The 27658-nt window shown below is 52.3% G+C and overlaps 1 protein-coding gene across 2 annotated transcripts; it reads left to right on the plus strand.

Moving 5' to 3' along the window:
* Positions 1-27641, plus strand: CFAP70 (cilia and flagella associated protein 70). 2 transcript variants are annotated; one of them, XM_063171277.1, is made up of 27 exons: positions 1-73; positions 1075-1189; positions 3335-3521; positions 3816-3911; positions 4261-4340; positions 5366-5539; positions 5933-6115; positions 6511-6602; positions 7622-7715; positions 8757-8891; positions 11195-11323; positions 12347-12438; positions 14024-14084; positions 15288-15479; positions 16074-16205; positions 16996-17121; positions 17625-17758; positions 18475-18590; positions 18746-18901; positions 19878-19973; positions 20657-20733; positions 21443-21595; positions 23517-23678; positions 24496-24585; positions 26164-26265; positions 27003-27050; positions 27164-27641. In XM_063171277.1, exons 2-27 carry the CDS (start codon positions 1139-1141, stop codon positions 27242-27244), a joined length of 3039 nt encoding a protein of 1012 aa, XP_063027347.1. In that variant the 5' UTR covers positions 1-73; positions 1075-1138; the 3' UTR covers positions 27245-27641. The 2 variants fall into 2 exon arrangements, with proteins under 2 accessions (XP_063027347.1, XP_063027349.1); XM_063171279.1 differs by having other exon boundaries at positions 19878-19925.
* The last annotated feature ends 17 nt before the right edge of the window (positions 27642-27658 follow it).

The following is a 27658-nucleotide window of genomic DNA, read 5'->3' on the forward strand; positions in this document are numbered from 1 at the left end:
GCGAGCCCTCCGCCGAGTCGGGCAAGCCGCAGGTTCGAGCCCCGGCGCCGCACGGTGCCCCAGCTGGCTCCCGGTGAGGGGCTGCAGGATCCCCCCGGGGCGGGAGGGCCTCCAGAGCTGTGGGTGAGGGGCTGCAGGACCATTCTGGGGCAGGAGAGCTTAGAGCTTCCAGGCCCGTGGGTGAGGAGCTCTCGAGCCAGCAGAGCGCCTAGGCCCGGGGCTTGGGGGCTGTAGGTGCACCCCAGGTCGGGAAAACCCCAGGGACCGTCGGTGAGGGGCTGCAGGACCGTTCTGGGGCAGGAGAACCGCCAGGCCCAGGGCTGAGGGGCTGCTGCAGACCCCCGGGTCAGTGAGGGGCTGCAGGACTGTTCTGGGGCAGGAGAACTGCCAGGCCCGGGGATGAAGGGCTGCTGCAGACCCCAGGACTGTGGGTGAGGGGCTGCAGGACCGTTCTGGGGCAGGAGAACTGCCAGGCCCGGAGCTGAGGGGCTGCAGGACCGTTCTGGGGCAGGAGAACTGCCAGGCCCGGGGATGAAGGGCTGCAGGACCCAGCAGGGTGAGAGGAGCCTCGAGCCCATCAATGCTGCCCTGAGGGAGCTGCCAGGCTGTGGGGGTGTGAGGCAAGGGGGCCATGGGGGAGCCCTGAGGGAATCCTGAGGGTTTCACAAACCTGAGGAGCAGAAGGACCCAGGTCCCCACAGCATTTAGGAGCCGTGAGGGGACAGCTGGTGGCCGCCAGCCTTTGGCCCATGGGGTCACCGTTAACGTAAAAAGGGAGTAAAAGAGAGCCAGGGATGTACTGGGAGCCGAGAGCAGCCTGGCACAACAAACCTTTCCTGGGAGCAGCAGCTGGGTGAAGCTTACAGAGATGGATAATTTTCACATTACATTTTTCCCAGTCCTCCCCCTGCACCTCGTGAGAGATTCGTCACTGCCAAAGCCCTGCACATTCAATGGTGTTTTGACAGCCAAGCCCTGAATAGCGCTTGCAGCCCGCACTGCTGTGTCCTGCAGAGGTATCTGGGAGAGGAATGGAGCAGTTTCATGTTTCTTTCCTCATTCTTTCTCCTGCAGAGCCGAGGAGGTCCCTGCGGGGCTGACTGGTGGGAAGGAGCCTGCTGCTGCAGCTCTTCCCAGTATGTCACAGCCAATACCAGTACAGATCACGGTCGTGAGTGCACAGGACCTGGTAAAGTTCTGAAAATATCTCTACTCATTTAATAAACAAGGCCAGAGCAATTCCGTGTGCACAGGGATCCCCTGTGAGAGCAGGCAGGGGGTGATAAGGCTAAAGGAAGGAGTGGTGGGAGTATCAGAGGTTCAGCAATGCCACACTGTGGCTTCCTCCTCCCTGCTGAGAAGTTCACACAGAGGAAAAATCTTATGAGGCACATAAATTGGGGAGCACACTTCCCTAGCAGCTGGCCAGAGATACTGGGGTGAAATGTACCTCTCTGCCTCCTCTAACTATATGGAAATGCAGGTTTTTTAAACAGAACACAGCAAAAATGTGATCAGTGAGACAAAAACCTGTGGAAGGACCTCACCTTGGGTGTAAAGCCAGATTTTCATCTCAGCTCCAGCTGTTTAAATCATATTGAAAACAATAGGGTGGCTCTGGTTCTAAAAAGGCAGTGGATCCAGTTCAAGGCTGTGAGCTGGTGCCAATCAAACCACCACTGCTGTGATTTCCATGTGATGCACCCAGCTGTCTGTCCCTAAAGTCTTCCAGAGGAACTGCCATTTGGGAGGGAATGTGGAGGAGAAGCTCAGCTCCTGCTGCAAGCAGAAAAAATGCAAATCCCTGCTTCTGCTCCAGCAGCAGACAGAAAAAGCAATCCAAAAGCACCTGCTTGAGGCTTTCACACTGTAGTATTGAAGTACCTCTTACACTGATGGATTCAGCAAACAGCAGCTTAGGTGAGGTATGAGGTGAGAGGAGGATAAACAATGCTGGGGAGAACAGACTGCTGGATTGATTGCATCTGGAATGTTGCTTTGTGCTTCTGATTGCTCCACCGTGAGAAAGGGCTGTACAAAAGGGAGGGGGGGGGTTACAAAAGGGCAATAATCACAGCAACAGGATGAAAAAAAACCCGGCTGTAAGAATGTGGAATCCACTTCTGGCTATAAGTGTGGAATCTGCTTAATTAGAGGCAATGTAGGGAAGGATGAGAGAGGAGTCTGGGATAATTAATGGTACAGGGAAAGGTTAATTGGATTCTTCTCTTTAGCCATTCATGGGATGTATGCTCAAGGAGACAGTGAGAAGGGCTGAAAATTAAAACCAAGTGAAAGAGATCTCTTTTTGTACAAGAACCAGCATGGAGCTAATTACCCCAGTGACAGGGAGAGAGGGAGCTGAGGGCGGGTTAGGCATCCCTGTGGCCCAGCACTAAGGAAAAGCTGGGCTTGGGTACAATGGCCCTTGTGTTCAGCCACTTCTCTGTGGATTGAGAGCTAAACTGTGTTTCTGCTGCAGGGAGCCCTTTGGTACCTGCTGCCCAGCCCTTCCTGTGCTGTGGGGGTGCCCAGTGCTGCCCCTGTGGGTCCCCAGTGCCATGTGCTGTGCCCTCACTGTCCCTCTCCAGCCCTGTTTAAGCCCCTCTGTTTAGACATTTGAAATTCAAAGTAAAATCTGAATCTCCTCATCTCTGATTAAAGCAAGTGGTATGAAGGTGGTGTAACAACAAATTGCAAAGCTCCCTAAGAGCTTGCTGGAGCCCTTCCTTTGATTTCACAGAATCATGTAGGTTGGAAGAGGCTTCTGAGACCATCAAGTCCAACCTTTAACTCAGCACTGCCAAGGACACCACTAAAGCATCTTCCCAAGTGCCACATGCACTGTCTTTTGAACACTTGTAGGGTTGGGAACTCCCCCACTTCCCTGAGGAAGCTGTGCCAGTGCCTGACCACCCTTACAGTGAATAAATTTTCCCTAATTATCCAACCTAAACCTCCCCTGGCACAACTCAAGGCTCTTTTCTCTTGTCCATTTCAGGACATTTTGCACCACACGACATCCACAGGTGTCCTGTGAGCTCATCCCTGTAGCTCAGGAGCTGCTTTCTTAGGAGACAGCGAAGGTCTCAAGCTTCCTGGAAGTACAAAAATATCAGTGGAGTATTTTGGCATTTGTTTTAGATGTGTCTTTCCTGAGGTGAAGCCTGAACCTCTCTATCTCCCTTGCCACAGCTCCTGATAATCTTTGGGGCATCACAGCATGGCAAAAAAGGAAATTTCCCTCCTGCTGCCAGAGGAACTGATGCTGGGATGCTGCTGCAGAGCCAGCTGCTCTCTGAGCTCTCTTTTTTTTTTTTTTTTTTTTTGACAGAAAACTCTCAAAAGCAGCTTGGCTTATACGGTGGTGCGTGTGGAGTACAACGGAGCAGTGCTGGGAGACTCCTCCAAGACTCATGTGCTGCCAGATGGGACAGCAGAGTATGACTTCAGCAGCAGCTTTGAGTACAGCCCCGAGGGGCCCAACTCCTTGGACATCCTGGTGCAGAAACCACTGCTCTGTAAGTAGCTGCTGCCAGATGTCCCACCTTGGAGCTGGGTGCTGTGGCTGCAGGAGTCACTGGTTCAGGAACAGCACTTCAGCCGCAGTGGTGGGAGGCTCTCAGCACTTCTTGTCCATCTCTGCCAGCTGGAAGAATCCCCTTTCATGTTGGCCCGTGCTCCTTTGGCTTTGCTGTGCTTGTCAGCCTTGGGAGGTGAAGAGGAGCTCGTGCCAGAGCTCGCACAGACCTTCCTTGGTGCCTGACCTGCTGCTCCAAGGAATTCTGCCAGCTCCTCTCTTTTTATCTCCCTAGTGACCCTGCTAGAAGTGACATCAAAGGACAAGAAAAAACCAGACAAAATCACTCCTCTTGCCCAAGCTGTGGTGGACCTTCTGCCTCTGCTGCAAGGTACAGCATTGAGTTTGACAGCCTCCATGACCACTCCTTGCTCCCTGGCACTTTCTGATCTCTGCTTATGGACCCCTGACTACAATTTATCTCCTTTGGACAAAGTAACCTTCATAGCTCTGCAAAATCTGACCCAGGGGGAGAGAGAGTAGCTCAGCATTCAGAATTTATTCCGAATGAGATCAAAATTCAGAACCATGATTTTTGCCTCATGTAAGGTGTTCCTGCCCATGGCAGGGGGCTGGAACAAGGTGATCTTTAAGGCCCCTTCCAACCCAGATCGTTGCATGAGTGTGATTCTTTGCAGAGGGTCTCACTTGAGGCTATTCTCATTCCTGTTTCTTCCCAGGAGTGCGTTCACTGAAGGTCTTAGCTCCTTTGTATGCAGTGCCTGCCTCCCCATCAGCGAAGCTTTGCCCTGAGGCCACGGTATGTGGAATTTGGAACTGTTCCTTCCCTCATTCAGCTCTCTGCTGCTTTTTAATGGGAGGGAGAGCATGACTCAGCTGCCTGGCTCATCACGGATGTGGTACAGCCCTATATGTTACAGGCTTGGAGGCCTTTCCCGCTCCCTCTGACGTCTGTCCCTGCTTCCCTCTGATAGGGGAGGTCGTGCTGGGAAATGTTAATGTGTGCAGCTACTCAATTGCTCTGCAAAAAACAACAAAGATGGAAAGCACAGAGCTGAAAACCCCCCAAAAGGCAGCGGCAGGGTCACCTGCCCAGCTCTATTAGCCTTCCTTTCTGCAGATGAAATGCCTGAGTCCATTATTGTACAAACTCTGACTGCCTTTCCTGCAAGGTCCTTACTCATTCAGCAGGTTGCAAAGTACTCAGTGACTAAAATAAGGAATGAAGCATGAGGCTGGGAAAATGTGTCCAATTTTGCTGCTGAGCCTGCCTGCAGTGAGCACCGGGAGCAAACTGGAGGGGTGGATATCCCATTAACAGCTCTGTGTTTAGGAGGAGTTCACAGTGAGCAAGGTGGGGGGGCACTCATTAGGGAGGACAGGTAATAAATGCTGACCAGCTGGTTTTCCCTCACACACCATCCATCCAGGGCTAATTAAAGGCTGCACACAGAGCATGGAGATAGGGCAGGGGCAAAGCTGTGGCTCTCTGAATTACCAGGGGAAAAGCATCATTTTCCACCCTTGATGTTCTTACTCTGTGGCTCCTTTCATGAGACCCTGCCTCTTTCTCCACAGCTCATTTTATGAGACCCTTGGGGCATGTGCCAATACCTCAGCCAGGCTGTGATTTAAGCAAACAAACACCACAATTGAGCCAAATTGGTCCTGAGATTCCTTTCCTGTGCTGGGCTGTTTTCTTTTACATCCAAGATGAGGCACAAGATAACATTATATGTTCTGGCCTTGGGTTTCTGCTTGCTTCTCCCTAAGAGCAGGCAAGCTATAATTGTTTACTGGCTTGATTTTATCTTTGTCTCACAGGCTGGCCTTGAAGTGATAGTGAGCACCAGAGAGCTCCTGCTCTCTGCTACCGATTTCTCAAGTGGGAACCTCCTGAGTGTCACTCTGGAGGCAGCTTATTCTGTCCCTGATGCCTTTACTGCTGACAGCCAGCAAAACTACATGGTTTGCTTGCAAATGCCGGCAGCTGCTGAGGTGAGAATGGCCCAGGCCCAGTGACAGGGGGCTTGGCTGGGTTTGGGTTCTTCTCCCACCCCATGGAACAAGTGTCCAGGCACGTGGGGTGCACAGCTTCCGGGCTTGTGCACCAGCAGCCTTTGCTGGGAGGTCTCAGAGTCTCTGTGGCGTGATGTGTTTCTTTAACACAAACAAAGGTCTGTTTGGAAAGATTTGGATTCGAACTGGCAGGGTTTTTTTCCACATGGCTCTTTATTTTTATTCCATTCTTTGTGTGCGTGTGGTGGAGTGCATTTTCCAAGCCAGGCACCCTGTACTGTTGCTTTGCTTTGTTATCCCAGCTTGGAGCAGCTGGCTCTTGCTCCTGCTCCTGTTAGAAATGCAAATCCTTTTTTTCTCCTGTGTCTCTAGAAAGAATTGCCATTGCTCTTCAAGAATGGCATCCTGAAGGCTGGTGGTGAAAAAGAACCATTTCCCCGACCCAAAAACTGGCCTGTTGGCCCCATCCTGGCCCCTAATGCTCTGAACATACCTGACTCCTTCATTGTTGGTGGGCCCTATGAGGATGAGGATGGAGACCTCAACAAAAGTGAGGTGAGGAAGGACTGGCAAGTTTAGAAGGGAACCAGGAGGGATGGAGAGACTTGGTATGAGAGGGAGGTGGGTGGTCACTGTGCAGTGTCCAGCACAGAGGTGGTTCTCCTGGGGCAGCAGACATGCTGGCTCACTGCTGGAGACATCCCAAGGGAGAATGTGGCAGGTCTGGTCCCAGGAAACACCCACACTGAGCTGGGTTATCTCCAGTGAGCCAGGCACTTAGCGCTGATGGTGTCTGCAGGAAAGGCTGTCAGCCTCTCTGCAGGGCTGGCCTGCCTTTGGGCACTTGGACACCTCTGTGTGACTCACATTCTCTCCTGGGGACGCTTCTGAGGATGGTGCAGGCTGTGGAGTTTGCTGTGCTGGCTTTGACTGCACGCTGTTCCTCACAGGACAAGGAATTCAGGACCCAGGCAGAGAGCTCGAGGAGGGTCGTGTGGGACACAGAGACACGCTGTTTCCTGGATGCTGATGCTGTGGCCGTGTAAGGGACCTGAGCAACCCAGCCCAGAACATGCTCAGAGTGACCTGAGGCAAGGAGCTGCCACATGCAGCTGCTCTTGGACCACTTAGGGGTCAAACTGTGGCTCTGCCCCCACCTGCCATGGCTGCTGTGGCTGTCTTTTGGCCACAAGCATTCACCTGAGCAAGGGCACAGCTCTTGAAGTGCCTTGAACTGCTGGCAGCAGCTTTGTTCTGCTGTGCTGGGAAAAGATGGATTGTCTGGAGCTGCTATCTCCAGGCCACAAATGCTCTCTCCTGCTGGCAGCAGCTGGGGCTGGGGGCTGGTCCCTGCATAGCTTGAAGGAAGGGGCAGCAGTTATAGTGAGCAGACCTGGACTAGAGTGGTATCCACAGCTCTCCTCTGAGCTGCTAATTAAGTTTTACTGAATCTCAAATACATTCAAACCTTTCACTCCATGTGGGCACTCTTCATTTGCTTTTTTATTGGATAAGTGTTGCCTTTAGCAGCTCCAGATACGCTCACGATCAGGACGAGTGTTCCATTTATCTTTGAATCCTGCTATTTTCTGGCCTCAGCTGCATCATGGCTGTGCATTTCACTGCCAAATTACTCCTTGTGTGGAAATACTCACTTCTATCTCATTTGATTTTTAAAATTCTTTTCCCTACACATCCATCCACCTGCCTGCTGCTGTCAGAGTCACCAGCCACTTCGAATGCAAGCTCAAGATCCACTTGCTCTGTACAATTCAGGATTTATACCAAAGCTAATCACATTCCTTCTCACTTATTTCTGAAGTAACTGGGGGAGAGAGAAAGCCCAATGTGTTGCTCTCACTGTTGTTTTAAAGCTGGCTGTGCCATAAATGCCACACAGCAGTGGGTAGAGCAGAAAATCACAGTGTTCCCATGGCCTGAGGGTGTTTGCTGAGGGAATGGGGTGAAGCAAACCCGAGGGGAGCTGCTGGGGCACAGAGGGGGGTGGTGGGGCTCTCCAGCTGGGTTCCTGCATCTCCTCAGCGCATCCTTTGTGCCCAGCCTGCAGATGCGCATTGCCGAGCGCCGCCACTGGCCCGTGGAGCTCTGCAGGATGTCCACAGGTGGCAAGGGGAAAGGCAACAAACCTGACAAGGTAAAAGTGGGGTCTGGCTTGTGGAGGAGCATTGCATGAGCAGGCATTTTCCTCTTGAGGCCTTTGTGATAGCAAAATCGGCCTTGAAGCTGCCAAAGTGAGTCAGAGAGCAGGAGGCTTTGTGAAAAATCAGCTTTGTAGGGCTGTTAAATAGATACAGAGTCATATTTTTTCCTTATAGCTCTCACTGATGGTCTGTGGTAGCTCACTGGAAAGGGGACAGGGTGACTTTTCAAATCACAGAATAGTTTGGGTTGGAAGGGACCCCAGACTCCACCTCCTTCCAACTCCCCACCACGGACAGGGACACTTTCCATAGACCAGGTGGCTCAGAGGCTTGTCCAGCCTGGCTCTGAAAAGAATTAAAAGTAATTCACTGAGCTGATCTGTGGTCAGTGGAGTTTTGAAACAGCTTGAGGAGGCTCTTGCATTCTTTCTCAGGCTGTAGGTAAGTTATCCTTTTGCATCTAAACCAGGGTGGTTTAACAGAGAAACAGCCCCTTAGAGAATGGCTCTGCTGCTGGCAGATGATTGTGTGAGAGCTCCTAATCTATCCCAGGACAAAGCCATATAAGTTGGTGTAAATCCCTTTCAGCACTCACAGTGCCAGGATTTTGCAGCTCTGATGATGATCCTTCCAGCCAGGCCTCCCACACCTCCTAAGCCACTTGGTGTCTGTCCAACCTGAGATGCACAACTCTGGTAGGGTCACCTGGGTTTCTAACCACACACAGCTGATAATCTTCCAGCTGTACCTCAACAGGAGCAGCAGCTGTATCTCAACCCTGAGGAACAGGAGAGTGCAGGAATTAGAGACAAAAGCTGACCCATGGGGATTGGGACAAAATTAATATTCTGCATGTGGAATGACTCCAGTGTGTTCATCCAGGTTGTCTCGGCTGCGTGCCAGTGACAGAACCATGGGCTCATCAGGTGCATCAGTTTGCTGTGTGGCCTTCTCTTAATGAGATTGGTGACCTTGTTCCCTTAAGGAGAATAACAGTGTGTTCAGCATCTCAGTGCCTTGCTCTGTGTTTCCAGAAAGATGAGGACAAGCCGATTGCCTTCCATGGTGTGGCATATGTCAACATGATGCATTTGCTGTGCCCCGGGGTGACGCAGATCCGAGGGGCCTTCCGTGTCTTCAACTACGAGGACAGCGAGGTGTTTGAGAAGGTGAGAGCAGCAGGCCCTGCTCCAGCTCTGCAGCTGGGTTTGCACTGGGGGCTTGGGAGCAGGGACAGTGGCAGAGGGTGTTTGGGAGCAGGGACAGTGGACAGAGGGTGTTTGGAAGCAGGTAGAGTGGACAGAGGGTGTTTGGGAGCAGGGACAGTGGACAGAGGGTGTTTGGGAGCAGGTAGAGTGGACAGAGGGTGTTTGGGAACAGGGACAGTGGCAGAGGGTGTTTGGAAGTAGGCAGGGTGGACAGAGGATGTTTGGGAGCAGGCAGGGTAAACAGGAGGTGTTTGGGAGCAGGCAGAGTGGACAGAGGGTGTTTGGAAGCAGGGAGTCTGGACAGAGGGTGTTTGGAAGCAGGTAGAGTGGACAGGGAGTGTTTGGGAGCAGGCAGTGAAGGCAGAAAGGTGTTTGGAAGCAGGTAGAGTGGACAGGGAGTGTTTGGGAGCAGGCAGTGAAGGCAGAAGGGTGTTTGGGAGCAGGGACAGTGGACAGAGGGTGTTTGGGAGCAGGTAGTGAAGGCAGAAGGGTGTTTGGGAGCAGGGGCAGTGGACAGAGGGTGTTTGGGAGCAGGCAGAGTGGACAGAGGGTGTTTGGAAGCAGGTAGAGTGGACAGGGAGTGTTTGGGAGCAGGCAGTGAAGGCAGAAGGGTGTTTGGGAGCAGGGACAGTGGACAGAGGGTGTTTGGGGGCAGGTAGGGAAGGCAGAAGGGTGTTTGGGAGCAGGGGCAGTGGACAGAGGGTGTATGGGAGCAGGCAGGGTAAACAGGAGGTGTTTGGGAGCAGGGAGAGTGAACAGAGGGTGTTTGGGAGCAGGCAGGATGGACAGAGGGTATTTGGGAGCAGGCACAGTGGACAGAGAGTGTTTGGGAGCAGGTAGAGTGGATAGAGGACGTTTGGGAGCAGGCAGGGTGGACAGGGAGTGTTTGGGAGCAGGCAGAGTGGACAGTGTGCTAGTTGAAGCTGGATCTGAACCTTGAGTGCCCTTCGGGTGATTGAGAAAATTAATGATACAAGCTTTTAGGTGCAGGTTTTTCCAAGGCAGGGGATTTCTAGGGGGGAGTGAATAAGTCTGGGGGCTGAGAGAGGCTTTGAATCTCACTCCACTCCCTCCTATGCCAGCATGATCCACTCTCCCCATGCTGGAACATGGGCAAGGGAAGGGTGCTGCTGGGAAGAGCAAACAGTGGCTTTAAAAGGATTGCGTTACCCCCGGCAACCACCAAAAAAGCTGTCACTGGAGCTCTTTCAGCTCTAGCTCGCCGAGGTTTATTTGTCTTTTCTTTTTTTCCCTCTCTGTTACTAAGTGTGACAGTTACATCTCCATTTTCCCACAGTCTCTCCCTCCTGGAACAGACCTGAGCTTGTTTCAGGAGGGCAGATGTACAGCCTGGTTCTACCCCCCATGTTCCCTGTGGGGCTGTGCTCCAGGTGCAGGGGCTGGGTGAATTCCAGCCCTTCTCCTGCCCCCCTGCTCCCACTGGCTGCTGCAGACCTGGGCTGGGCATGAGTGTGTCTGCTGGGCTCTGCTTCCCTGCCATGAATGGCTGCATGGTGCTGCTTGTCCTGTGCCATTTATCTGTCACATGTGAAGTCCTTCTTACTCCCCAGGTGCTTTGGGTTGCCTCTTGGTTTAAGGAGTTTCCCTACAGCTGCTCCATCCTCTCCCCAGGAACCCCATAACTCTTGCTAGCCCAATTCCTGTAACCAGGGTGTGTGGGAGGGAGCAGCCTGTCGGGGTGGTCAAACACTTTGTAAACACAAAGTCTGACAAACCTATTCCTTGCAATTCCCTGATGTGTGTCAGGGAAGCAGCTCCACACCAGAAGATGAGCTGGGAGCCAAGGGATGCTGTCAGGCAGGTGGGGGCCCCCACAAATGTGTGGAGCAGGCCTGGTGAGAGAAGCCAGATTCATCCAGCAGCCCTCATCACCAAGCACATCCATGTCTGTGGGGCAGGTCCAGGATCCCACCAGGAATTCAGAATCACAGATCTGGGTTCCAGCATGTTCAGCACACATCTCAGGCAAGGACCAAGGGCCAGTCCTCAGTGAAAACACAAACACAGCTCTTGGAGGGAACATGGAGACATCCACACTGACTGTCAGTCTGACCTGAGGCTTCACAGCCACACAGGATCAGAGCTGGGCTGGAGCACCAGCAGCTGAACTCGAGGAGGAGACAATGAGGTTACAAAACTTCTTAAGGCATTTAAGACCCTGACAGTGTGTTTTGTGATGAGAGAGGTTAAGGCAAATGAGTGAGGGAAGCCTGCTTTGTCCCTTGATTGTCTCTGTTTTTCAGACCAGAGTTCAGTACAGTATTTTCCGGGACCGCAGGTCACAGCTCAGTCTGGGCAAGGAAAGGCTGGGGACCTCTCCTTCCAGCAAAGCTACTACCAACAAGCCTCTGAAGGAAGATTCCAATGCCATGGTAAGGTCTGGGGAGGCACCATGGTTGCTCTGGTTCTGTGTCACAGGAAGCTGGGACACACAGAACCAGGGATGGATGAGAGATACTCCTTATCCCAGACCCATAGAATCTTCTCAACATGAAGGGATCCACAAGGACCATGAGTCCAACTCCTGGCTGTGCACAGACACCCCAACAATCCCACTCTGTGCCTGACAGTGTTGTCTAAGCACTCCTGGAGCTCTGATAGCCTTGGGGTCCTGACAACCTCTGGGGGAAGAATCTTTCCCTGACATCCAGCCTAACCCATCCCTGGTACAGCTCCAGCCATTCTCTAAGGTCCTGTCACTGGTCACAGAGAGCAGATGCTGGAGCTGCTTCTTGTAAGGAAGCTGCAGCTTTCCCTTGTCTGAAATCCTAGGATGTGCTGCTGGAACTTGCAAAGATTTGAGATTTATTGAGTCTGAAACAAAAGACATCATTTCTTTTTCCTAAGAGTTACTCAGCCCATCCAAAATCCAGTTGTCAGATGGCACTGGAGAATCTGAAAATGTCACAAATCTCAGCCTTGAAGGACAGGTAATTATGTCTCTCCAAAGACAAGGAGAGAGTGTAGAGCATCATTGTGCTGGTGTCTCACACCTTTCACACAATTAAATTCCTCAAGAGTGAGGGGACAAAGGATGTGTTACGCAGATGCTGTCCCAGAGTTCTTCCAGTGACGTCCATCTGGAGAGCAGGCTGGCACACTGGGCTAGAAGGTCTCTGTAAATTGTCAGGCATTTATTTAAATTATCCCCTCATATTTTGACTTCTTCCTCTGGAATGCACATTCATTCTGCAGGCAGATTGATTATCTGGGCTCTCTCCTTTTCCCTAGCCTGGTTTCTCGAGCTGGATTTTGCTGTAACTCATTCCGAGGGCGGGTTATAAAACAAGCTGGATCTCTGCACTTGGGAGATGTGTGGCTGTGGGCTCAGTATTTCACTGTGCCAGCACTGGCTGCAGACAGCACCACACAGGGAGCAATGTTTCTGTCCACAGCTCTACAGCGAGGCAGGAACGTTCCTGGTGATGGAGATAAAGCTGGACAGGCCCCTGGTCCCAAAGCGGCTGCGGGAGGAGCTGGCCCAGCGGTGCGTAAGGATGGGCTGTGGGGCTGACAGCTCCTCTCTGCACACTGGAGAGAGCCTTGTACAGCAAACCCCCCTTGGAATGCTCCATAAAGAGGGCCTGAGGCAAAGCCCACAGGAATCAGGGGGAGGATTTGGCCAGACTGCTTTAGACGTGGCATCTGGTGTGTTGGGAAAACACTTGTTCATCCCAGCTGGCATCTCCCTGCCATTCCTCTCAAAACAAGAGACACCAGAGCAGCACAGCAATGTCTGTGTTCCTGTCTGGGCTTTGTTTCCCTCTAATCCCCATATGCTTTCCTCTTGCATGTGATGTTCAGTGGCTTGGTCAGTCCTGGCCACCAGCGTGGACTGCCCTGGGTAGTGCTGCTGTTGCTTCATCAGAGCGTTCTCTCATTTTTAGCTTTCCAGAAGTTTTCTCACAATGTTTTACCCATTCCTCAGCTTTTATGTTAGTTTTCATGTTGTTCTGCTGCAGAGCTGCTCTTTCATCTCTGCTGCTTTGAGATTTCAGTTCCTGTCCAGTGGCAGCCCTGCTGTGTTATGGGTTAGAAAAGCATAAAACATCTAATTTATGGAATAAAAAAAAAAAAAAAAGAAAATACAGCAGATGAATAAGATATAAGAAGTGCAGATTTAGATCTCTCAAACAGAAATGTCATCCATTGAAGGTGTATGTGTTGTCCTCACTGCTCCCTGCTGTCTTCTAGGAGGAACAGGCTGAGGAAGGTGAACCCCTCTTAGAACAGACCTTTTCCTGCCCTATTTTATACATTTCTGCTCTTCTACAGTGTGTGTGGATTCAGTGTCACTCCTCCTTGAACAAGGCCTGTGGCACCTTGGCTTGGTGGGATGGATCATGTTCTGAGGACTGAGGGTGTTCTGGAGTCCAGCAAGCAGGAAATAGTGAAAAAAATTAATTAAGGCTGGTTTGGCACCAGGGATTTTAATTCCAGAATCCCAAATTTATTCAGTTTGCAAGTGACCCCTGAAAGTCACCTAGACCAACATTCATGTTCAACTGGGGTTCCCCAGAGCACGTTCCTCTGTGTCCAGATGCTTTTTGGATGTATCAAGGGAAGGAGACTTCCAGAGAATCTGCTCAGCCACCCTCTCCTTAATAAAATCTGAGTTTGAAATATGCTAATCCTAATGGAAGGTCACTGGAACTGCACAGAGGCCCAAGCAGGGCTGGGGGCTGTCTGGGGGTCTGAGGTTGGTGTCTGGGGGTCGATGTGTGGCCAAACTGGGCAGTGTTGGAAGTGTGGTCTGGGCTGTTTAGTGACCCAATTCTGCTTTCCTCAGGCTGGTTCCTTCCTTACACCTGTTCTGCAGAACCAGGAGCTCCAAGATTCAGCTCTGCTGCTCCAGGAGAGCAGTTTGGGTTGGCAGTAAATGTTAACCCTGTCATGACAAAGCACAACCATCAGCTGTAGGGAGCTGTTCACTCTTGGTCTGAGATTCCAGGTTTCCTCCCAGGTGCCTGTGAGGTGTCTCATGGACACGATGGCAGAGTGAAGCCCTCACACTACACAAGCCAACATCCCTGGCAGTGGCTCTGCTGATTCTCCTCTGCTCTCACTGACAGGGTTCAGGAGCTGATTCCTCCCCGCCCTGCGCTGGCCCCACGGACTGAAGGAGCCAAGAAGGTTGGTGTGAGAGCCTGTGACCATCCTGCCACCCCACCCTGCCCTCAGAGCCTTCATTCTCAGCCCACAGCAACGTGGGGATGAGGTTTGGAGAGATCAGGGGTGCAGGGCCACAAAGGTGGTGAAGGGTCTAGAAGGGAATAGGGAAATGTGAGGAGTGTGAGGTCACTTGGAATGTTCAGCCTGGAGAAGAGAGACTGAGGGTGGAGCTCATTGGGGTCTGCAGCTTCCTCACAAAGGGCAGCTTCAATCTCTGCTGGATTTTAGGAAAAGATTTTAGACAAAGATTTTAGGAATTTAGGATTTTAGGAATTTATTTTAATTTTAGGAATTTAGGATTTTAGGAAAATGGATTTTAGGAAAAGAGTGGCTGGGCACTTCCCAGGCTCCCCAGGGAATGGGCACAGCCCCGAGGCTGCCAGAGCTCCAAGAGCATTTGAACAACACTCTCAGGAATGCCCAGGGTGGGATTGTTGGAGTGTCTGTGCAGGGCCAGGAGCTGGACTTGATCCTTGTGGATCCCTTCCAATTCAACACATTCTATGAAACAAACAGAAAAGGGAACTTCTGTATGGGTTATGTCCAGAGCAGTTTGCCTTGGGAGCCCTTCCATCACTCGTGTTCACATCCCATTCAAAGGGAGCCATGAAGAGATGGAGCAAAGGGAGGGAAGGCAGCCATGGGGGGATGTTTGGAAGGAAATGGGGTGCTGGGAAAAGAGGCTATCAGCACCTTATTTATATCCTGGGCAGTCCCAACAGTTCCTTGTCTCAGAGCAGCCCCTGTGCTTTATCAGAGCCAGACAAACCTGAACAGAATCAGCCTTGACCTTCCTCAGGTCACCAAGAATTTTTGAGGATCAAGATTATGGAGATGACAGGTTCTGCTGAAGAGGGCTGGCCTTGGGTTTCAAGGCTCCCAGTAAATGAGATCTATTTTACTCACAGCCAATTATATTGCTATAGGAGAGATAGCAGTGACTGGAATACTGGGTTGTGATGGAAAATCCTAGCAGGAAGGAGCTTTTATGTTTACCTGCAGATATTTTCTCAGCCCTCAGGCGTGGACAGGAAAGGATGTGTGACAGACTAATTGAGACCTGAGTCAGGTGGAGTTAATGGGAGGCGTGGGCTGTGGCAAATCAAACACATATCAAGGTTGATTGCATAAGTGGCTTGTGAAATTTATTTATTTCTTTCCTAGGTGGTGGAAGATTATCACAAACGTGTCACCAGTGTTGCTGTTGCCATCCTGAGGGAGTACCATGAGCTTTTTGGGAAGCAGCTGCTTGAGCAGGGAGTGATGGACCACGAAACCATGGAGGAACAGAAACGTCAGCTCAACTATGAGCTCAATACCTCTGGGAAATATTTTGCTTTTAAGGAACAGCTTAAGGTGAAGGCTCCTTTGTGCTTTTTGCTTCCCTACTTGTTTTGTCCAGATGCTTTCTCAGTGAGAAACTGCTGCTCTGTGGTGGTAACTCAGGATGATGTGGTGCTCTAGAGTCCTTTCCTGCCACCTGGAGCTGTTGCAGTGAGCACTGAGGGACAAGATTCCCCTCTAATGGATCAGGCACCAAGTTGCTTTGGTCCCACAACAAGAGAGCACTTCCTATCAATGGGAGCTACTCCTATCCATTTGCCCCATGCTCATAACCTGGGAAAGGCAAAGCTGGCTGCTCTCACATTCCCAGTCTGCCCCAGCAAAGCTGGCTATTCCTACATTCCCAGTCTGCCCTGGCAGGGAAAGGAAGTTCCACACTCTTCCTGGAGCCCTCCTTCCTGTCCTGAGGAGATGAGCCATCCACATGCTGTCCCTAAAGGCTGTCAGGGAGGTGGGAAAGGAAATCCCCTTTGCTTGCTTTTTTTTTTGCTTTTATCAGTGCTGGACTGGATTTATTTCTCAGAACTAAGTTGGAGCTTCAGGCTCTGTCTGTGGTGGGGGGCATGGGAGGGAAGCTGCCTTGTGCAATGTCCCTTGTCTCCACAGTATTCTGTGGTGAAGATTGTGAGGGAGAAATACCTGAAGACCACAGCGTTTGAGACCAAGGAGCAGCTGCAGGCATTCCTCAGTGAGCTCTATGTGTACCTCGTGGACCACATGCACATGGCCCTGAACAAGGTGGGGGAAATGGGGGTCACTCAGGCCATGGCTTCACTCTGGCTCCAGGGCAGGGGAAGGACTGTGGCCTTCAAGGCAGAAGCAGGCTCATGCTTTCATCTGCTGGAGTTGTCACTTGCAGACCCTGAGCCACACTCGAGGCAGGCATCCCTTTGTATCCCATGCTCAAAATCCTGGGGTAGGTGTGAGATGGCACTGGTGAAGCTGCTGTAGCTGGCACATGGTGAGGGTGGCTGGGCAGAGCAGGAGCTGGGCTCACCAGTGAGTGGTCCCACTGAAGTTTGTCATCACTTTGACCTAGGGAATGCTGTGAATAATCATAGGATCACAGACAGGTTTGGGTTGGAAGGGACCTTAAAGCTCATTTCATTCACCCCCTGCCATGGGCAGGGACACCTTCCACCATCTCAGGTTGCTCCAAACCCCATCCAGGCCCTGGACATTTCCAAGGATCCAGGGGCAGCCACAGCTTCTGTGGGCATCCTGTGCCAGGGCCTCCTCATCCTCACAGGGAAGAATTCCTTTCTAATATCTAACCCTCTGGCAATGGGAAGTCCTTGCCCCTTGTCCTGTCCCTCCATGTCCTTGTAAAGATTGATACTGCCCTGTGCCTGTGTGGCAGAGGTACCTGGGAATGGTGGGGATGTGTCCAGCACAGAGCAGCTTGCCCTTCCCAGTGCCAGCCCCAGCCATACTGGTGTGTACTGTGTGCAGTGCTGGTGTGCCATGCTGGGATCACACAGAGCACTCTCCCCTTCCCCAGGGCTAACACTGTCTCCTTCCCTGCCAGCTCCTGTCTGGGGAAGATGTTTCTCCTGCCCCTCCACCCAACTCAACCAGGAAGCAGCTCCTGCTCTTTGCTCGTGAAGCTGAAGCCATCAAGGACCTCAAACTGGCCTCTCTGTTCTACAATCAGGTGAGGGAGCCCCAGATCTCTCTGCCATCACCTGTGGGGACTGGCACAGCCCAGCAGCACAGTTGGGGCACTGTTCACAGCTCAGGCTGTGCTGGAGGGAGGGAGGAAGGAGCTGAGCATCACCAGGATACTCAGGCTGAAGTAGGATGTGGGAGGGATTTCCCAGGGAGATGCTGCTCCCTGCAGGATGTGAGATTGTCCCTGGGCAGGTCACTGGGGACTCCAGCCTCGAGGCCAGGGGAAATGGGATGTGCTGGGCCTGTTCTGGGGACACTGGGCCCTAGGAGGTGTCAGCTGGAGCTGGAGAACATGTGTTAGGTTAGAGGAAGTGGGCTTCCAGCACAATCCCATTTAGGGGACACCTTTGCATGTACAGACAAGGTCTTGATTCCTGCTCAGCTGGGCTGGGGTGGCCAGGGAAGCTGTGGTGATTGCAGAACTGCCTGCCCAGTCCATGGCTCTGCTGAGCCTGCCTGCAGTGCTGACTGATCTCTGTTGTGCAGAGAATAGCTCGGGACCAGCGCAGCATCCAGGCCTGGCTGGACTATGGAGCCTTCTGCCTCCTGTATGAGGATGCCACCAAAGCCCTGGAGTGCTTCCAGCAGGCTGTTTGTCTGGACCCCCAGCACGTGCAAAGGTGCTCAGTGCTCCTGCTGGGTGGCTGGCTGGGTGGGGGTGGTGTGGGGTGTGTCCCCCACACCACTGTGGTATTGGAAAAAGGCTCCCAATATTCCCAGTTAGATTGTGCCTGGGCCAGTCTGACCCTCGCTGCTGGGCCAAAGGCAGCAACTGCGGTGTGTCACCCCAGAGATACCTTGGCTTGCTGGAGGTTGCAGCTGGGCACTGAACAAGTCCAGGCTTGTTAGGAACCCCGTTTACCTCAGGAGGAATGGCTTCAGGCGATGGTGAAGAGAAAAAGGAGAGGATTCTGCTGGAGGGTTTAATGTCCAGAGGTTTATTCCATGGTTACAGAGGTCTGAACGTGAGCAACTGCTCCAACAGAACATCGGCTGCATGCTCTGATCACCTTTTAAGCTCAGGGACAGGGGGAGGGGAGGTACAGGTGAGCCACCAACCAGGTGAGAGGGGCAGGGTCTCAGGGGAAGATGACACCCAGACAGGCCAATGACCCCTGGGCATAGGGGCATCCTTTGAACTTGACCAACCACACGACGCCTTGCTGGAATGTTCAGCCTGATTGACAGGACTCACTCAGCATGGGGGCAAGGGGGAAGGGAGAGAGGTATAGGCACACCTGGGGGGATGACCTGGAAGTCCAAAATGGGACACTACAGCACACCACACCACTGTGGGGCTGCCAGGCTGACTGCTCTGCCCCTGCCCCTGCCCCAGCTTGCTGCTCTGTGGCATTGCGTGTGTCAAGCTGCGCACCTATGAAGAGGCAGAGATTTTCTTTGAGGATGCCTGCTCCTTGGAGCCACCCAGCATCATAGCCTGGACCCTCACAGGTACAAAACCAAGCCAGTCTGGTGCTCAAGGTATTCCTGTGGAGCCAAGCATTGTTCCTGCCCACAGTCCTCTTCTCCCTGCTCTGAGCTGAGGGCTAAGGGGAGCATTTTGCTTCCTTTGGGTGTGTGCTGATGCTGCTGTGTCTCTCCCACAGGTTTGTTTTATGAGATGCAGAATAATTACATTCAGGCAGAAAGGAGCTTCCGTGAGGCTAAGAAGCTCCTGCGAGCTGAGCTTGAGGAGGAGAGGAGAATCCTTGAGGCTGCTGAGGCAGAAGGGAAAAAGCCCAGTTCTCCCAGAACAGAGCCAGGTAACAGACAAAGCCAGGAGGTGCCCTGACACCAGCAAGGAGGGATGGATTGTGTGGTGAACAGTGGAAGGAGGAGATTTTTTAACAGGAGAAGTACAAAGGGTAAAGGTAGATGTGGACTGTGAGCTAGAACAGAATTCCATGGAAGCTGTCACTGTGAGTTCCCAGCACAGCAATCCAAAGGGCAAACCAGCTGCTTGGCACTGACCCTGAGGCCAAGGCTTCCTTTGGAGCCCCTCTGAGTCCAGCCTGAGCTGAGGCTGTCTGTCCTGAGTCCCAAATATTTGGCCAGGCTGCAGGAAATGCTGACTGGCTTTATTTTTAACATTATCACCACTCATGCACAGTGCCTCAGGCAGGCAGGCTCGTGACACATGCGGGTTTTTGTCCCTTCTGATTATGAGGAAAGGGATATTCATAGAATCATGGCATGACTAAGGCTGGAAAAGGCCTCCAAGATCGAGTCCAACTGTTAACCCAGCACTGCTGTGTTCATCACTAACCCAAATCCCAGCTGTCACATCCACAGGGCCTTTGAACACTTCCAGGGATGGGGACTCCACCACTGCCCTGGGCAGCCTGACCCAATGCCTGACCACCCTTTCTGTCAATACATTTTTTGCTATCATTGAACTTAGACCTCCTTGGTGCAACTTGAGGCTGTTTCCTCTCATCCTGCCTCATTTATACCTGTTTCTGGCTTCCCATGGTAATCTTGTGCTAAAAATCTCTGCCCCAGGTATTGCCTCCTGCAAAGAAATTTCTTCCCAGCTTTGAAAACCTGATAGATCTTTTATATTTTCTCCCTTCTTCCCTTCTTTTTTTTTTTTTTTTTTTTTTTTTTGTGTTTTTGGGTTTTTTTTCGTTGGGTTTTTTGGTTGGTTTTTGTTTGTTTGTTTTTTGTTTTGTGGAATCATGTTCTAGACTGGGAAGTTTATGGCTTTACACCTAATGGTTCTTGGGGGTTTCATTGCAGAGGAGATTCCAGATGGCTCAGCTGACAAACCACCAGAGGTCGAGGAAGGTGAGACACCCAAGGAAGAGACTCCAGCAGTGCAGGAAGCCCCACCAGGTTTGGGAATGGGGACGTGGAGAGCTGGGAGATGGTCCTGTGGGAATGGTGGGGAGTAATGTGGGAGCAGTGAGCCCTGGCCCCTGTGCTGCCAGGGCCTGTTGTCTCTCCTGAGCCAGGGAATCTGCAGGCAAAGCAGGTTCACTCTGATTTTCAGAGCAGCACCTCTCAGGAGGGACAGCCAGCAGGTGAATGCAGCTCTCTCTCACACATCACTGCATCCTGCACCTTCCTTTTCTTCCTCCCAAGATGCCAGCTCTTAAAGTGTCCCTGGAGATCTCCTCTGGTAGTGTGGAATGGGATCTGCCTCCTCCACAGCCCCTGTGGTGGTGGAAATGGCACTGCTGAGTGCCTCAGGGACCCCTGGTTGCTTTGAGGAGGCAGGAGCCTCACTGTAGCTGTCTCTGACAAACATAATTCATAAATTCCCACCTTTTTTCCTCTGGTTTTGGACTGGAAAATTAGTGGGTGAAGAGTGTAATTTCTTTTCAGATCTCCTACAAAACTTAAGCCCTTTCAGAAAGAAATGCTGAGTTAATCTCTGCTTCAGCCTCCCCTGCCACCTCCTGGGTTTTGCTCCATGTTGCAGGGATTTTTCTGTCTCCACTGGGATGTCAGGACCTGCTTTGGCTCCAGAAATAAAAACCCCACTTTGAGACTGACAGAGACACATTTTCTTGCAGCTCCAGAACCTCAGCCACCTCCCTGCACAATCTTCATGAAGTCAGTGGAATTCCTGATGCAATTCAACGCTGTGAGGGTCAGTTTAGCAGGAGGAGTGGGGAGGGAGGCTGGTTTCTTCCCAGAGAGCTCCAGCCAGCCCCTTTCTGGGCCTCAGGGAATGAGCCATGGCTACTCCAGAGGCTGAGCACAAGAGGGAGCAAAGCCACCACTGCCCAGAGATGCAGAAGTGTGGCCAGGCAGAGTGTGGAGCCCACAATGCTGGCTGTGGACACACAGCCCAGCACTGCCTGCTGCAGAGGAGCAGCTCAGAGATGGTACAGGGCATTCAGAGATGGGATCCATTATTGTGGTGCTCCCCAGGTGCCTGAACTCCTGTGATTCAGACACTTGTGTATGCTGGAGGGATTTTTGTATCAGCTGTGGAATGTGCCTGTCCTACCAAGTCATCTCTGGGACATCTCTGGTTGTCACATTCTGCTGCCTGCCTAAATTTGGCACGGCAGAAAGAGTTGCTTAAAGCAACTAAATGGAATCCTGGAATGGTTTAAGTTGGAAGGGACCTTGAAGTTCATCTGATTTTAACCCCCTGCTCTGGGCAGAGACATTTTCCACTAGACCAGGGATACCTTCCGCTAGACCAACATTCAAAAGAGGGGAGAAAGAAATTTCCTTTGTGTTTTCTGTTTGTGGAAGTCAGAGAGGTGTCAGGCAGCTCCTCTGTCCTGCTGGGGTGTCCATGATGTCCCTGCTCCCCTAACACCACCCCCTGTGCTGTTGCTCCCCAGTTTGTTCACAAGGCACTGGCCCACGAGCTGCTGAGCCTTCAGGGAGGCCCCACCTGTGCCTATTACCTGGCCCTGGGCTGGACCTACGAGCTGCGGGAGGACCTGCCCCGATGGGAGGAGTGTCTGCGCGAGGCCGTGCGCATCGAGCCGCTGGTGCGTGAGCCCAGAGCCCCTGCATTGCCACTGATCATCCCAGAGCCCCTGCACTCCCAGTTCACCATCCCAGAGCCCCTGCATTCCCACTGATCATCCCAGAGCCCCTGCACTCCCATGGATCATCCCAGAGCCCCTGCATTCCCAATTCACCATCCCAGAGCCCCTGCATTGCCACTGATCATCCCAGAGCCCCTGCACTCCCAATTCACTATCCCAGAGCCCCTGCACTCCCAGTTCACCATCCCAGAGCCCCTGCATTCCCACTGATCATCCCAGAGCCCCTGCATTCCCAATTCACTATCCCAGAGCCCCTGCACTCCCAATTCACCATCCCAGAGCCCCTGCATTCCCAATTCATCATTCCAGAGCCCCTTCATTCCCATGGATCATCCAAGAGCCCTTGCATTCCCAATTCACCATTCCAGAGCCCCTGCATTCCCATTGATCATCCCAGAGCCCCTGCATTCCCAGTTCACCATCCCAGAGCCCCTGCATTCCCAATTCACCATTCCAGAGCCCCTGCTCCATTCCCACTTTACCATTCCAGAGCCCCTGCTCATTCCCAATTTACTACTCCAGAGCCCCCTTCATTCCCAATTCACCATTCCAGAGCCCCTGCTGCATTCCCAATTTACCATTCCAGAGCCCCCTTCATTCCCAATTCACCATTCCAGAGCCCCTGCTGCATTCCCATTTCACCATTCCAGAGCCCCTGCTGCATTCCCAGTTTACCATTCCAGTGCAGTCCAGAGCATTCAGTGGGAGGGCAGTCACAGCAGGCTGTGCTCTCTTTGTTATCCCATTGTCACAGCCTCCTGTCACTCCCTGCACAGGCAGGCAGCATCTCAGAGCCTCTCTCTGCCTCTCCCTCTCTACATCTGCTTTTCTTTTCTCTCTCAGGTATATCCTATTCCTCTGTCCCTGGGTGGGAGAGTCAGGTTCTGTTTCATGACAAACAAAGTTGCTATTGATCTCTCTTTGGGGAGGCAGAGTGAAAGGAAAGCAGGGGGAAGATGACACCTGGGAATGCTGTGTGCAGGCAGGACACTGGGCAGGGAGATGGAGGGGGATCCCATTGCTAGTGATGACCTTAACTCTCTCCATAAACCCTGCCCTGATATCACAGAATCATGGAATTGTTTAGGTTGGAAAAGCCCTCTGAGATCATGAAATCCACCCATTCCTCAGACCACCATGTTCATAATTAAACAATGTCCCCAAGTGCCACATCCTCACAGGTTTAAAATCCCTCCAGATATGGCGAATCCACCACTGCCCTGGGCAGCTGTGCCAGCACCTGGCCACCCTTTCCATGAAGAAATTCTCCTAATAGCCAATCTGAAGCTGTCTTTGCATAACTTGAGGCTGTTTCCTCTCATCCTGTCCCTGTTCCCTGGGAGCAGAGCCTGACCCCCACCTGGCTGTCCCTTCCTGTCAGGAGCTGTGCAGAGCCTGAAGGGCCCCCCTGAGCTTCCTTTGCTCCAGGCTGAGCCCCTTCCCAGCTCCCTCAGCTGCTCCTGGTGATCCCTTTTTTTCCCTGCACCCCCTCCAGCCCCTCAATGTCCCCCCACAATTAAGGGGCCCACAGCTGGACTAGCACTGGAGCTGTGGCACCCCCAGTGCCCAGCACAGGGCCACAAGCACTGCCCTGCTCCTGCCAGCCACGCCATGGCTGGCACAGGCCAGGGGGCATTGGCCTGCTTGCCCACCTGGGCACACCTGGCTCTGCTTCAGCAGCTGCCAACCAGCACCCCCAGGTCCTTCCTTTGCCACACTGTCCCCAGCCTGGAGCGCTGCACAGGGAGTTGTGATGACACACTGAAACACTGCTCAGCTCCTTTCTGCTGCTTGCAGTGTCCCAGCTCCCCTCTCAGGCCTTTCTCCCATCCGTGTCTCACTCCTGGTTTTTGGTGCACAGAATCCAAATGTCTGGGCTCAGAAAGGGCACCTGTGCTACCAGCAGAAGGACTTTGAGAAAGCCAAGGATTGCTACGAGCGGGTGATCAGCTTTGAGGAGGATGCTGCAGATATGCACTTCGTGTACCTGCGCCTGGGCTCCATCTACCTGGACGAGAAAAAGGTGAGCAGCCAGCAGGGCTGTGGAGGGCAAGTGACTCTCAGAGTTTGGTTGTTAATTGCAGCCCTGAGATGTGTGAAAAGTCTCTGTTTTGGCCTGCATGTCCCAAGAATGAGTCAGAGCTCATCAATTTTCGCTCTTGAAGTTGGTTATTAAATTTTATCTATAAAATTTTCTTTCTGCCCAGCTGAGATCTGCTCAGCAGCCAGCAGCACTCTGACCACCCTTGGTGTTGTCGTTTTATACTACAAACTACATATAACATATTAACACTTAATTCCCAATACCTATCACCTTTATAACATATTTCCAATTACTTTCCAATACCTATCACCTATGTTAGACAGTGAACTTCTATTCTAAACCAATCCCAATGTGCCAGCATCACAGCAGAAGATGGAGACCAAGAAGAAGAAGAAGAAAGGCTGGACATGCCCAGATTCCTCCATCTTGTCCCCAAACCCCCCATTCAAAAAATCCTAAAATCTACATTTTCACCCTGTGATAATTTTATTATTATACTATTTAAACTTCTGTGGCTTTCAGGTCCTCATACAAAGCTGGTAATTTGCTCCAGGGGTCATAATCAAACCTGCAGGTGCTCTGGGCTGTGTGCCAGGGTCTGACCCCCTGGCAGGGGTCCTGGCAACTCTGGACACCCAGAGGGATGCACTGAGTTCTGACAGCACAGAACAAATCCCTGCTGCAGCAGCAGTGGGGCCAGTGGGTGTCTGAGCCCCGTGGGAGCAGGGTGTTTGGCAAAGCCCTGTGTGTCTGTGGGGTGATGCAGAGATGTGTCTGTCTGTCTCTCTCCTGGCAGTATGCTCAGGCCAAGCACATCTTCCTGCTCGCCTGTGACAACTCTGCCTCCTGCCTCACCTGGCTGGGCGTGGGCATTGCCTGCTACAGGGTGAGTGCAGCTGCAGGACAAAGCTGTCCTTTTCCTCTAGGTTTGGACTGGGAAATTAGTGGGTGAAGAGTGTAATTTCTTTTCAGATCTCCTACAAAACTTAAACCCTTCAGAAAGAAATGCTGAGTTAATCTCTGCTTCAGTCTCCCCTTGGTGGCACAGGACACAGGGCTTGGCTTTTGCAGGATCCCCTTGTTTAAAGCAACTCTTGGCTGCATGTGAGCCAATGCCCCCAAATGCCACCATGTCCTGTGTGCTGTGACTGCCCCAGCGTGGCACCTGGATGGTGTCACCTTCAGCCCCTGCTCTGGGAACTGTGGTGGTGTTTGAGGATCCCCAAGATGAGAAAATAGATGAGAATCTTGACTCCATGTTTCAGAAGGCTGGTTTATTATTTTTATTTATTATATAATTTTATTATATATATTATATATATATATGTTATATATTATTATATATAATATATTATTATATATTATATATTATTATATATTATACATTATATATTTTATTATATATATTATATTAAAAGAAAATGTAACATATATCCTAAATATACTAAAACTATAATAAAAGAATAGAAGAAAGGATTTCATCAGAAGGCTAGAAAGGAATGAATAATAAAATATTGTGACTGACCAGAGAGTCTGACGCAGCTGGACTCGGATTGGTCATTAAGTATCCACATGAGCCCAACCAAAGATGTTGGTGAACCATCTCCAGACCACATGCCACAGCCATCAGATTATTGTTTGCATTTATTTTCTGAGGCTTCTCAGCTTCTCAGGAGAAAAATCCTAGTGAAAGGATTTTCATAAAATATCACAGTGACAGGGGACAGCCATCCTTTGCCTCATCCCAGCTCCTGGCAGCACCTCCTTCCCCAGGGAGTCAAGGCAAACAATCTGGGCTCTGCTCTGAGCTCCTGCCTGCACATGACCTGCATGGGTGGGATGTCAGCAGGGAGGAATCTCGGTGCTTTCCCTGTCCAAGGGAATCCAGCACCTCTGAAGGGCTGCCAAGGACACCCAGGCACCAGCAGTGCAGTGTCTCCCCAAGGGACACCTTGCCAGGTTCCTCCAAGGGAGCTTGGCTGAGGAAGCAATCAAGGAAGGAATTTAAACTTCTGTTCCCCCTTGGCCAAGTGTTTACCTCCTGTGGAATCAGGTTAGGGAGGTGAGAGGGCATCAGCTACCCCTGCATGCCCAGAGCAGCTGCACAGCAGGAACAGGGAGCAGGAACACAGCCGTGTTTCCTCATGCAGCTGGATCACTCTGTTCCTGGAGGTGAAGGGCTTTGTGCAGCTTCCCTTACAGCTGGAGGCTAAGTTAGAAATAGTGTGTGATCCCACAGGGGTCAGCAGTGGAAGCTCCTGCTCCAGACTGGAGATCTGGATGCTCTGGCACTGAGGATGACTCCTTGTCTGTGCCCTAAATCCTTTCCCCCACGTTTCTCTCAGGGAAGCCCTCCTAGGAGCTTTCTGTTGCACTCCTGCTGTTAGAGCAATGCCTGTTGAGTTGGGAAGCCCTTTCTGCCTGCTCTCTGTCATTTGTCCATGCCTCTCCTCTCTCCCTCAAGCTGGAAGAGATGCTGGAAGCAGAAGATGCTCTCTCTGAAGCCAATGCCCTGAATAACACCAACGCTGAAGTGTGGGGGTATCTCGCCCTCATCTGCCTGCAGGTGAGTGCCCAGCCTGTGCCAGCCTGATGGGGTAGGGATTCCTGGGGGTTTATTGAGGGGGTTGGCATCTGCTCATGAACCTGAAGAGCTGGTGTAGAGCTCTGTTTGGGGCTGTTCTTGGGGAAAGGAAGTGCTTGGATGGCAAAAGCAGCACCCTGAGGCACTGATTGCTGAGCTTCTTACAAATGTCCTTCCACAGAGATCTCTCTCATGTCTTTCCTGGGGTGCTGGCCACTGCTGAGGCACCCTAAATCCTGGGATCCTATGGGGCGCCCTTCATGACAAGACAGACACTGAGGGGCTGGAGCATGTCTAGGGAAGGGAACAGAGCTGGGAAGGGTCTGGAGCACCAGGAGGGGCTGAGGGAGCTGGGAAGGGGCTCAGCCTGGAGAAAAGGAGGCTCAGGGGGGACCTTGTGGCTCTGCACAGCTCCTGACAGGAGGGGACAGCAGGGAACAGGGACAGGACAAGGGGAAACAGCCTCAGGCTGTGCCAGGGGAGGTTTAGAATGGATATTGGGAAATCTTCATGGAAGGGTGGTCAGGCCCTGGCACAGCTGCCCAGGGCAGTGGGGGGGTCCCCATGCCTTTTGGGATTTAAAAGCCGCTTGGATGTACACTTGGGGACATGTTTTAGTGGTGGCCTTGGCAGTGCTGAGGGAATGGGTGGATTTGATGGTCTCGGGGTCTTTCCGTGCCTGGCGCACCCCAGGATGTGCTCCCGGTGCTGTGTTGCAGGGCGGGCGGCAGCTGGAGGCGGAGCAGTGTTACAAATACACCGTCAAGGTGCGTGTCCGTGCCCTGCGGGGCGCTCCCTGTCCCGCCGGTGTCGCAGCCGGGGCACCGAGCAGCCCCGCGTGTCCCGGCAGCCCGGCCTGACCCGCTCCCCTTTCCCGCAGCTCGGCCTGCAGAACAAGGCGCTGCTGCACGAGATCCGCGAGGCCCAGCAGCGCTTCGGCTTCGGGGACCCCTCGCTCTGAGCCCGCACACATAAAGTCCCCTGACCCTTCCCTCTGACCCCGCGCACATAAAGTCCCCTGACCCTGCACACATAAAGTCCCCTGACCCCTCGCTCTGACCTCGCACACCTAAAGTCCTCTGACCTCGCACACATAAAGTCCCCTGAGCCCTCGCTGTGACCCCGCGCACATAAAGTCCCCTGAGCCCTCGCTGTGACCCCGCGCACATAAAGTCCCCTGACTCTTCCCTCTGACCCCGCACACATAAAGTCCCCTGACCCCCTCGCTCTGACCCCTCACACATAAAGTCCCCTGACCCCTCGCTGTGACCCCGCGCACATAAAGTCCCCTGACCCCTCGCTCTGACCCCTCACACATAAAGTCCCCTGACCCCTCGCTGTGACCCCGCGCACATAAAGTCCCCGCCCCGAGAGA

This window comes from Melospiza melodia, chromosome 18 (genome assembly GCF_035770615.1).
Source record: "Melospiza melodia melodia isolate bMelMel2 chromosome 18, bMelMel2.pri, whole genome shotgun sequence".
Lineage (NCBI taxonomy): Eukaryota > Metazoa > Chordata > Aves > Passeriformes > Passerellidae > Melospiza > Melospiza melodia.